The sequence below is a fragment of the Neoarius graeffei genome, chromosome 2 (genome assembly GCF_027579695.1).
Source record: "Neoarius graeffei isolate fNeoGra1 chromosome 2, fNeoGra1.pri, whole genome shotgun sequence".
Taxonomy (NCBI): Eukaryota; Metazoa; Chordata; class Actinopteri; order Siluriformes; family Ariidae; genus Neoarius; species Neoarius graeffei.
In genome coordinates this window covers 83,427,194-83,439,884 of record NC_083570.1, presented here as the reverse complement: position 1 = coordinate 83,439,884, position 12,691 = coordinate 83,427,194, and the positions used below count along the sequence as shown (strand labels likewise).

The 12,691-nt window shown below is 40.4% G+C and overlaps 1 protein-coding gene across 1 annotated transcript in view; it reads left to right on the top strand.

The window, feature by feature from the left end:
• LOC132874138 (immunoglobulin superfamily member 22-like) overlaps positions 1-12,691 on the top strand; it is a 48,380-nt gene that overhangs the window by 23,565 nt on the left and 12,124 nt on the right. The window contains exons 7-15 of the mRNA XM_060910097.1: positions 1,852-1,965; positions 3,184-3,346; positions 3,586-3,861; positions 4,114-4,398; positions 7,673-7,797; positions 7,886-8,027; positions 8,550-8,846; positions 9,097-9,399; positions 9,524-9,697. Of these exons, the coding sequence (XP_060766080.1) occupies positions 1,852-1,965; positions 3,184-3,346; positions 3,586-3,861; positions 4,114-4,398; positions 7,673-7,797; positions 7,886-8,027; positions 8,550-8,846; positions 9,097-9,399; positions 9,524-9,697 (1,879 nt within the window). The remainder of the gene's footprint in view (positions 1-1,851; positions 1,966-3,183; positions 3,347-3,585; positions 3,862-4,113; positions 4,399-7,672; positions 7,798-7,885; positions 8,028-8,549; positions 8,847-9,096; positions 9,400-9,523; positions 9,698-12,691) is intronic.

The following is a 12,691-nucleotide window of genomic DNA, read 5'->3' as shown; positions in this document are numbered from 1 at the left end:
ATCCGTGTAAAGGAAAGAATGAATGGGGCCATGTATCATGAGATTTTGAGTGAAAACCTCCTTCCATCAGAAAGGGCATTGAAGATGTAACATGGCTGGGTCTTTCAGCATGATGATGATCCCAAACACATCGCCCGGGCAACGAAGGAGTGGCTTTGTAAGAAGCATTTCAAGGTCCTGGAGTGGCCTAGCCAGTCTCCAGATCTCAACCCCATAGAAAATCTTTGGAGGGAGTTGAAAGTCCGTGTTGCCCAGCGACAGCCCCAAAACATCACTGCTCTAGAGGAGATCTGCATGGAGGAATGGGCCAAAATACCAGCAATAGTGTGTGAAAACCTTGTGAAGATTTACAGAAAACGTTTGACCTCTGTCATTGCCAACAAAGGGTATATAACAAAGTATTGAGATGAACTTTTGTTATTGACCAAATACTTATTTTCCACCATAATTTGCAAATAAATTCTTTAAAAATCAGACAATGTGATTTTCTGGATTTTTTTCCTCATTTTGTCTCTCATAGTTGAGGTATACCTATGATGAAAATTACAGGCCTCTCTCATCTTTTTAAGTGGGAGAACTTGCACAATTGGTGACTGACTAAATACTTTTTTGCCCCACTGTATGTACCATTTACAAAATACATTTGTGTCTTCCTGACATTTTAAAGGGTGGCACGGTGGTGTAGTGGTTAGCACTGTTTCCTCACAGCAAGAAAGTTCTGGGTTCAAGCCCAGCAGCTGACAGGGGTCTTTCTGTGTGGAGTTTGCATGTTCTTCCTGTGTCTGTGTGGGTTTCCTCCAGGTTGTCACGTTCACCCACCATCCAAAGACATGTGGTTAGGTTAATATGGGACGGCCTTGGGCTGAGGTGCCCTTGAGCGAGGCACCTAACTCCCAACTGCTCCCCGGGCGCTGTTAGCATGGCTGCCCACTGCTCTGGGTATTTGTGTGTGCTCATTGCTCACGTGTGCAGGAAATCACTACTGTTGGTGGCACAGTAGTGTAAGTAGTTAGCACGGTCGCCTCACAGGAAGAAGGTTCTGGGTTCAAGCCCAGCGGCCGGCGGTGGCCTTTCTGTGTGGAGTTTGGATGTTCTTCCCATGTCTGCGTGGGTTTCCTCTGGGTGCTCCAGTTTCCCCCACAGTCCAAAGACATGTGGTTAGGTTAATATGGGACGGCCTTGGGCTGAGGTGCCCTTGAGCGAGGCACCCAACTGCTCCCCAGGTGCTGTTAGCATGGCTGCCCACTGCTCTGGGTGTGTGTGCATGTGTGTGTTTAGTGCTTCAGATGGGTTAAATGTAGAGAGGAATTTCACAGGTGTGTGTGTGTGTGTGATAAATAAAGTTGTGCTTAATGTTCCCTAGACACTTTGATGGCTGAAGCCGTCAGTGCAGACCTGCCATGAGGCAGAACACTAAAGAAGACATTTTAAAAAGCATAATATCACCATTTTACATACATTTTTTTGATAGCTGTTAACTAACAGCTCATTTTTGTCACAAGGCAGCTCAAGTGGGATTTCAGGATCGCACTGTTATATTCTCAGTGGTTTATTTATCAGTAGCCAAACCTGTCCAGTTCTACTCAAACAATCTATAACAAAACTACGTTTTTACATTAGTTCAGTTAGGTAGATAACTAGCTTAGCATTGAGGTTTTCTGGGTAAAAGTCGCCAGGTAGCTCTTCCTCCTCTAATATCAGATGTGATTGGTCCAAAGCTGTTACAATCACACTTGCAAGTTGTAAACTTGTAAGTTGAATAAGAAATTTAATGTGTCATTTTTGAAGTTCTATCATTATACTGCTTTACTTATCACTTTAAAGCACACACTGATCACTGTCTCTTACCAGATGGTTAAAATATTGAAGCCATTGGAGGATATAACAGCAATGACAGACTCCAATGTAGTTTTTGACACAATTTTGGAGTTGAAAGATCCAAATATGAAGATGCTTTGGTTTCAGGTAAGCTTACCTCTGTCAAATATCTATCTATCTATCTATCTATCTATCTATCTATCTATCTATCTATCTATCTATCTATCTATCTATCTATCTATAAAACAGCAACAAAATATCTTACATACTGTAGCACAGTGTGATTTTTTTTAAGTTAAAAATTCATTATACAGCTGTGAAATAATATTTTAAAAAATTTAAGTTTGGGCAGCACGGTGGTGTAGTGGTTAGCACTGTCGCCTCACAGCAAGAAGGTCCGGGTTCGAGCCCCGTGGCCAGCAAGGGCCTTTCTGTGTGGAGTTTGCATGTTCTCCCCGTGTCCGCGTGGGTTTCCTCCGGGTGCTCCGGTTTCCCCCACAGTCCAAAGACATGCAGGTTAGGTTAACTGGTGACTCTAAATTGACCGTAGGTGTGAATGTGAGTGTGAATGGTTGTCTGTGTCTATGTGTCAGCCCTGTGATGACCTGGCGACTTGTCCAGGGTGTACCCCGCCTTTCGCCCGTAGTCAGCTGGGATAGGCTCCAGCTTGCCTGCGACCCTGTAGAACAGGATAAAGCGGCTAGAGATAATGAGATGAGATGAGGTTTCATTATAGCAAGTAACACAAATGACCAAATAGTGTGTATTATGATATTAATAATGAAAAAAATTACATTTTATCAGTTCAAAATATTTGTATTTCGCATCCTGAATGAAATATAAATATCGTGTCTTTGGTTCATTTCAATTTATTTTTCTGGAGTTTTTGCCTTTTTTTTTGTCCTGTCTTGTGGCAGGATACACTTACCCATTTTAATTTAGCTTGTTCAAATTTATTTTATTTGTAGACAAATTGTAATTAATAAAATTTTCTTTTTTATCCAGAAAAATGGAGCTGCAAACTTTTACACTCAACTAAAATAAAACATCCATGATTTTCTGTGCTTTTGTTGTTTCCTTGTTGTTAGTTTTCTATATAAAAAGACACAAATGTCAGTTTTCTTCCTCTAATTACAGATGCAAATGTAGAATTAAATCAAAATTTATAATCTGCAGTTCCTCTACTTGTTTCTATGAGCTACAGTTGAGAAATAATTTCTATAAATTTACAACAATCATCTTTTCATTGTGTCTAACTGCAGTTTCAAAGGGTTAATGTAGGCTGTCTGGATTTGTGTGTGTGTGTGTGTGTGTGTGTGTGTGTGTGTGTGTGTGTGTGTGTATACATAACCATTTGTTATTCAGGGCAACGAGTTGCTGCGGATCCAGTACTCACTTGGGAAGTATGAAGTTAAACAGCTGGGTACTAAACACATGCTGTGCATCACCAGTGTGTGTATGGCTGACTCTGGCATATACACTCTAAAGATTGGAGAAAAGATCCTGTCTGCTAAGCTCACTGTCATAGGCAAGTGTCCTCACTTCATGCTGTTTGCATTTGTTTCCTTTCAACATACAAGAGCATTGTTTAATATGTATAATCTACATACATATTCAAGGTTCTTCAACTTATACACTCTCCCTGACACATCCAAAAAGTTCAAAAGATAGTATACAGCCTGAAAAACACTGAATTTCAACAAAATATCAGCATCTGATCACTCTGTCCTTCTATATATTTTTAATCTCTCTATCCACCAATGGTAGATGAACCACTGAAGTTCCTAACAGATCTGAAGCCCTTGCAAGTGACAGAGAGACAGACCGCTGTGTTTGAGTTGCGGCTCTCTAAGAAGACTGACAGCCCTCTGGTATGGCAGTTTAAAGGGAAGGAGCTAAAGCGAGATGAGAAGTTTGATGTGTGTGTGTCTGACAATGGCTGCACATACACTTTAAAGATCAAAGATGTGCGTCCCAGTGATACTGGTGACTATACCATCAGTTTTGGAGACTTGATCACTACAGCCTCTCTGTTTATTGAACGTAAGAAACTTAAAATATTTTTCAGCTACAAATAATATTTTATCATATTACATCATGTCATATTTATCATATTCATGATATATGGCCATTTTAATAAGCAATTAAATTCTATGAAGATGCAGTATTACTAAAAGTATTTAATCTTTGTGAATTTGCCATTATAGCCTTGTATTCAGTAAGCATTTAACCTCAAAAGTATCATCCATCAGTCTTTCTTGAGTGAGTCTCTAATCAGTTCTTTCTCATGATCAGGAATCCCCATCAAGTTTGTGAGCCATCTAAAGAATATACATGTGAAGGAGAAGGGCAAGGCCAGGTTGGAGGCTGAGATGAGCTCAAAAGATGTTCATGTGAGGTGGTTAAAGGATGGAAAAGACATCACTAACAACCCACGATACATCTTTATGAGGGAAGGCAAAAGAGCTGAGCTTATCCTCGAAGACTGCAAGCTGTCAGACAGTGGAGAATACACCATAGTGTGCACACAGGATAATGACACCCATGAATATGTCAACTCCTCAAACCTCACTGTGGATGGTAAATAGCCATATCTGATGGGATTGTAAGTTATGCAAATTGTTTGTGTCTATATGCTGCATGTGTATATATAATGAATAACATTGGCCTGGAGGAAGGTCTGTATGGGTAGGTTGGTAAGAGGAATAAACCTTTATTTGTCACATGCACACTTCAAGCACAGTGAAATTCATCCTCTACATTTAACCCATCTGAAGCAGTGAACACATGCACACACATCTAGAGCAGTGGGCAGCCACACTACAGCGCCCGGGGAGCAGTCAGGGGTTAGGTACCTTGCTCAAGGGCACTTCAGCCCAAAGCCACCCCACGTTAACCTAACTGCATGTCTTTGAACTGTGGGGGAAACTGGAGCACCCAGAGGAAACCCACACAGACATGGGAAGAACATGCAAACTCTACACAGAAAGGCCCTCGCCAGCCGCTGGGTTCGAACCCGGAACCTTCTTGCTGTAAGGCGACCGTGCTAATCACTACACCACCGTGCTGCCCCAGTAAGTAGGTGAATGGACAGACAGATGGAATGGATAGAAAGATAGAAGGGTTAATTAGTAAATAAATGGATGGATGGAACAATTAATAGATGCATGGTTGGATGGATGGATGGATGGATGGATGGATGGATGGGCCAATTAAAGCATGGATGGGTGGATCCTAATAAACTTATGATATAGTGCATACTACAGTACTGATAAAAAGGATGGATAGATGGATTGGCCCATTAATGGATGGATGGATCGATCCTTATAAACTTATTAATGCATGCTACAGTAGTGATAAGAAGAATAAATGGATGGATTAGCCTACTAATGGATGAATAGATGGATGGGTCGGTGGATATTTGGATGGTTATTTGGATGAATGATGGATAACTATAGGTCAGTTCATGAACAGAAAGACGGATAGATAGATTTATAGATGGATTGGTCAGTTAATGTATGGACTGAAAGATGAATGTATGACTGAATGGCTTGGTACATGGATCTGTGGATACAACCTGATAGACTGGTTGAATGTGTTAATTAATGAATGGAATGGATAGAGAGATAGAAGGGTTAATTAGTAAATGGATGGATGGGCCAATTAAAGGATGAATGGGTGGAACCTAATCAACTTATTATATAGTGCATACTACAGTACTGATAAAAAGAATGGATAGATGGATTGGCCCACTAATGGATGAATGGATGGATCCTCATAAACTTATTAGTGCATGCTACAGTAGTGATAAGAAAGATAGATGGATTAGCCTACTAATGGATGGGTAGATACACTGAGTGCAGAATTATTAGGCAAGTGAGTATTTTGACCACAACATCCTTTTAATGCATGTTGTCCCACTCCAAGCTGTTTAGGCTTGAAAGCCTACTACCAATTAAGTATATCAGGTGCTGTGCATCTGTGTAATGAGAGGGGGTGTGGTCTAATGACATCAACACCCTATATCAGGTGTGCATAATTATTAGGCAACCTCTTTTCCTCTGGCAAAATGGGTCAGAAGAGAGATCTGACAGACTTTGAAAAGTCTAAAATTGTGAGATGTCTTGCAGACGGATGCAGCACTCTTGAAATTGCGAAGATGTTGAAACATGATCACCGAACAATCAAGCGTTTCATTGCAAATAGTCAACAGGGTCGAAAGAAGCGTGTGGGGGAAAAAAAGGCGCAAAATAACTGCACGTGATCTGCGGAAAATCAAGCGTGAAGCTAACAAGCAGCCATTAGCATCCAGTTCTGCCATATTCCAGAGTTGCAACATTCCTGGAGTGTCAAAGAGTACAAGGTGTGCAATACTGAGGGACATGGCCAAGGTAAGGAAGGCTGAAAAACGACCACCACTGAGTAAGGCACACAAGATAAAACATCAAGACTGGGCCAAGAAATATCTTAAGACTGATTTTTCTAAGGTGCTGTGGTCTGATGAGATGAGAGTGACTCTTGATGGGCCAGATGGATGGGCCTGTGGCTGGATTAGTAATGGGCACAGAGCTCCACTCTGACTCAGACGCCGTGGAGGTGGAGTACTGCTATGGGCTGGTATCATCAAAGATGAGCTTGTTGGACCTTTTCGAGTTGAGGATGGACTCAAACTCAACTCCCAGACCTACTGCCAGTTCCTGGAAGAAACCTTCTTCAAGCAGTGGTATAGGAAAAAGTCAGCATCTTTCAAGAAGAACATGATTTTCATGCAGGATAACGCTCCATCTCATGTGTCCAAATACTCCACTGCGTGGCTAGCCAGTAAAGGCCTGAAAGGTGAAAAAATAATGACATGGCCCCCTTGTTCACCTGACCTAAACCCCATAGAGAACCTGTGGTCCATTATAAAACGTGAGGTCTACAAAGAGGGAAAACAGTACACCTCTCTGAACAGCGTCTGGGAGGCCGTGGTTGCTGCTGCACACAATGTTGGTTGTGAACAGATAAAGAAATTGACAGAATCTATGGATGGAAGGCTTTTGAGTGTCCTCATGAAGAAGAGTGGCTATATTGGTCACTGATTTGTTTTTGTTTTGTGTTTGAATGTCATATGTTTATTTGCAAATCTGGAGTTGTCATATCAGTGTACCTGGTGAAAATAAATAAGTGAAATGGCTACATATTTGGTTTTTATTAAGTTGCCTAATAATTCTGCACAGTGAAAGTTACCTGAACACATACATATTCTCCTAAAATGGCCAAAACTAAAAACGCCCCACTCTAACTTCCATACATATTCAGCTTTGATATTTATGAGACTTTTTGGTTGATTGAGAACATAGTTGTTGTTCAATAATAAAACTAATCCTCAAAAATACAACTTGCCTAATAATTCTGCACTCAGTGTATTTGGATGGATGATGGATAACTATAAGTCAGTTCATAAATAGAAAGTTGGATAGATAGATTTATAGATGGATGGGTCAGTTAATGAATGGGTTGATTGAAAGATGAACGTATGACTGAATGGCTTGGTACATGGATCTGTGGATAAAACCTGATAGACTGGTTGGATGTGTTAATTAATGAATGGATGAATTAGTAAATAAATAAATAGATGGATGGATGGATGGGTGAATTAATGGCTTGATCCATAGATTGATGGTTCTTAATAGCCTTGTAGATAAATAGCTGGATGGGCTAATGGATGGATGGATGGATGATTTGTTGTTGAATAGATCCTGATAGATTTAAGTATTACATGCCACAGTGTTGATAAAAAAAAGAAATACACCTTGACATTTTGTTCAGATGTCTTGTCCTTTTTCTAATATGTGATTATAAATATTTGCAGAGAGATTTGCCACTATGAAAAGTGGCATGTCAGATGTTCAGTGTCCCACGGGCTCAGCCACAGAACTTTGTGTGGTTTTGGATGATGAGAAAGTAGATGGTGTCTGGCTAAAGGATGGAAAAGAGGTATGAGGCTTTTATTAATCTAATCACACACTGTTCAGATGTGCTACTGAATGAGTATGGGTGTCAGTGTGTGTGCCTTTACTTGCAGGTTACGGATCTGAGTGGGCTGCAGGTGATAAAGCAGGGGGCAGTTCACAAGTTGGTGTTCATTAATGTACGGGATGAACATGAGGGCAAATACTCTTTCAGTGCCAAAGGAGCTGAGAGTGAGGCAGTTCTCCGTATAGCAGGTGATACAAGTTCAGGGAAACATTTATACTATTGGATATTCAGACAACGCTATGCATATAATAGCTGGGCTTTCTGCTCACCTTGATTGTGATTGTGCTTTAGTATTTTTGGACTTAAGAGTGCAGCATTACTAGTTCGTTAGTTTGTTAATAAAGAGATTCTTCAAAGATTTAAAAACTGCAGCATGGTGTCCCACAAGGTTCTGTTAAAGACATTATATTTTCTCACTACATTACCAAACCTTTCAACATGTAATTGACATCCATAATTTTGGCTTTCGCATTATTTTTATTGCAGTGATTATTATTGTGATGTAAATTGTAATGCTTACAGCTGTATTTTAATTTAGTTTTACAATGGTGTAAATTCCTTATTCATTATGGGCTCTGATGGATGTCACATCAATTACAGCCCACCTCAACTTCCAATTTGTTACGTGATCCATGAGTTTTCTTTATCAATGAAATCAATGTAATGCTATATTGCATGTGAATCTGAGCTTAGTAAAATTGTCCTTGTAGATCCTCCTGTTATCGATCCCACAATGCTGGAAATACTATCCAGCCAGCCGGTGACAGTGAAAGCTGGTGAAGCAGCCACCATCAAGATCCCCTTCAAGGGCAAACCTACCCCAAAGGTGACATGGTATAGGGATGGGTTGGAGCTGGTGGAGGACAGCCGGACAGTGATTGAACGCAATGGAGCCTCCAGCACTCTGATACTCAGTAAATGTGTTAGAGAAGATAGTGGCACGGTCATGCTTAAACTTAAAAGTGACTGCGGCTCAGCTACTGCCACCATGCAGCTCATTGTAATTGGTGAGAACATGGCTAAATATACGTACCTGCACAGTATTACAATGCTCTGTTAGGATATTTCATTAAAATGTTGTGTTTATATTTATATATTTTATTTACATTTCTAATCCTTATGTGCTATTTTTAAATTTCTTATTAGTTTTCTTAGACACTATAAATAACATTTGAAGTTGCACAGTGACAAGTCATTGGAGTGTTTCAGGTCACCAAATTCAGTAAAATCTAGAGATGTCCTTTTCTTGCTCTTTAGACCGTCCTAAACCCCCTCAGGGTAAAGTGGATTTTGTGGAGTGTAGCGACAAGTGCATAACCATGAAGTGGAAAGCACCACGAGATAATGGAGGGCAGAAGGTGACCAGCTACATTATAGAGAGGCGCATAGCGGGGAAAAAGTCCTGGACCAAGGTTGGAGAAGTGGATGGAGACACCACCACTTTCTGTAATAACAAGGTTGAGGAGGGGAAGGCATATGAATACCACATCAGAGCACTCAACCCCCAGGGTTTGAGTGACCCTTTAGAAACTGAGCAGGTCTATGCTGGAGAGCCTATTGGTGAGTGCCATTGGTATTAGTCAAATATTGCTGCATAATTACTATTTCTAAAACCAATTTTAATGAAAACAATACCACATACATGTATAGTCATATATCAATATAATGTCATTGTCTTGTTTAGAGCCTCCTGGTATTGCTCCTCAACCCCAGATTACTGATGTGACTAAAGATGAGGTCACGGTGACATGGGTTCCTCCAGTGCAAGATGGCGGTGCTCCTGTTCTGGGTTACATACTGGAGAGGAGAAAAAAAGGAAGCAGCATGTGGGTGTCTGTTTGTAAGGAACTAATCCAAGGTAAAGACGTTGCTGTTTCTGAACTTTCTGGACCCTAATCTAAAAACCATTTTTTGAACCTCAGATTACTAGTCAGGGCTCGAAATTCGCGGTGGTCCGGTCGCCCGAGGCGACTTAATTTGTCATTTGGCGGGTAATTCCTGTCACTAGGCAGCCCGGCTGGCTAGTTGAAAATAAAAAATATATATGAAGCGAAGATTCAGACACACCGTCAACTAAAGCCGCCACATATTAAGTGTGTGCCGTGTCTGTGTTAATCGATGTGTTTATCGGCAGGACGGAAACTACCGAAGAATTCCGAATCATATCGTGTACGAGTCAGGCTGTCGTTTTTTTCACTACTGCGCATGCATATAACGCATCTCATTGAATATCGCGGTAATCACGTGTAGCATTGGACCAGGTGGGTGGAGCACAGAAGCACGGCAGGCCAGAACTGAGTTCTCAATGAACTATTTATTGCTAGCTTTTCAGCCTTTTATCACTTCCCAGCCACGCGCGTGTGCACACATGTGTTCTGGTTGGGGAGAGAGAGCTCCCTTTCTCTGCTCTCCTCTCCTTTTAAAGGGTGCGGTCACTAGGGAAGACACACAAACACAGGTTAATCCCCATCAGGTGCAATGATTTCACCACTTACCTTCCCTGACTGCATCCTCCATTCACAGACCGACGCTTGGCCACGCCCCCGCTGCCACATCATGTTATCAAATTCAATAGATGTGGCCACATTATCGCCCATTTAAACACGTGTGTTTTTTTGTTGTTTACATCTACATCTGCCAAAGCTATGTTGCAATGTGGAATTTTCTGAAAGGTGTACAGAAACCGCCAGAGACGGGGACAAAGCGACCTCAGTCTGAAAAGGAGAAAAAGGCCTCCAATAAAGCGTACGAGAAGGAGAAATGACAAAGGACTTATAAGCAAACGTGGGAGCAGGGTAGGCCTTGGCTGCGATACGATTTTTATGGAATAATTAATTTTTTTCAAGTTGATTCCTAGTCAATATGAAGCTCCTAATGCTTTCTCTCTCATAAATGGTTAAATACAGAAAGCACGTTGGACATATTTTGGGTGCTATAGTCATGATAGTAAGTAGATTTGTTTTCAATACTCATACACCAATTTGCCAAGTTTTCCAATATATTATTATTTGTTGATATTATATTATGGTGCTCTGTGTTGTTCTCATTTATGTATTTAACAACAGTATCAAAATACTCGGGTCTTAAAATAAATGCACATTAGTCATGAACAATGGTAACTACTCTCTTTTGCGTTATTTTTGACAGAAGTAAAATTAATACACGAACAAATTTTGGCTAGTTGATTTTCTGTTTGGCTAGTTACTTTGGAAGGTAACTAGTCCAGCTGGCTGGTGAAAAAATATATGAATTTCTAGGCCTGCTAGTGCATCTCAAACAATTAGAATATTGTGAAAAAGGTTTTTTTTTGTAGTTTAATTCAAAAAGGTTAACTTTCATATATTCTATATTGATTTCATGTAAAGTTAAATATTTCAAGCCTTTTTTGTTTTAATTTTGATGATTATGCCTTATAGCTCATGAACATCAGAAATCCAGTATCTCAAATTATTAGAATATTTCCTAAGATCAATCAAAAAAGGATTTACAATGCAGAAATGTTCAACTTCTGAAAAGTGTGTTAATTTATACACTCAGTACTTGGTTGGGGCTCCTTTACCACGAATTACTGCATCAATGTGACGTGACATGGAGGCAATCAGCCCATGGCACTGCTGAGGTGTTATTGAAGCCCAGATTGCTTTGACAGCAGCCTTCAGCCTGTCTGTATTTTTGGGTCAGGTGTTTCTCATCTTCCCCTTGACAATACTCCATAGATTCTCTCTAGGGTTCAGGTCAGGCGAGTTGGCTGGCCAATCAAGCACAGTAATATCATGGTCAGCAAATCATTTGGTAGTAGTTTTGGCACTGTGGGCAGGCGCCAAGTCTTGCTGGAAAAGGAAATCAGCATCTCCATAAAGCTTGTCAGCAGATGGCAGCATGAAGTGCTCTAAAATCTCCTGGTAGATGACTGCATTGACTTTGGACTTGATAAAACACAGTAGACCAACACCAGCAGATGGCATGGCACCCCAAATTATCACAGACTGCAGAAACTTCACACTGGACTTCAAACCCCTTGGATTCTATTCCTCTCCACTCTTCCTCCAGACTCTAGGACCTTGATTTCCAAATGAAATGCAAAATTTACTTTCATCTGAAAATAGGACTTTGAACCACTGAACAACAGTTCAGTTCTTTCTCTCCTTAGCCCAGGTAAGACGCTTCTGATGTTGTCTCTGGTTCAGGAGTGGCTTGATATTAAGAATGCAATAGTTGTAGCTCCTTTCCTCAAGACGTCTGTGCATGGTGGCTCTTGATGCACTGACACCAGCCTCACTCCACTCCTTGTGAAGCTCTCCCAGGTTCTTGAATCGGGTTTTCTTGACAATCTTCTCAAGGCTGCGGTCATCCCTGTTGCTTGTGCACCTTTTCCAGCCAGCCTTTTCAACAATGACCTTCTATGGCTTACCTGCCTTGTGGAGGATGTCAATGATCATCTTCTGGAGAACTGTCAAGTCAGCAGTCTTCCCCACGATTGTGGTTGTGTGTACTGAACCAGACTGAGAGATACACAGTATTTATACTATTTTACTCAAACTCAAAATGAAATATTCTAATAATTTGAGATACTGGATTTCTGATTTTCATGAGCTATAAGCCATAATCATCAAAATTAAAAATGACAAGGCTTGAAATAGAGCTAGAACGAGAGATACACGGTATTTATACTGTTTTACTTAAACTCAAAATGAAATATGGTAATATTTTGAGATGGTTTTTTTTGCGCTCTAGGCCATAATTATCAAAATTAAAATAGAAAAATGCTTGAAACAGTTTAGTTTATGTGTAATGAATCTAGAATATATTACATTTTCACTTGCTTAAATAACTGATAGAAAATATTTAACTT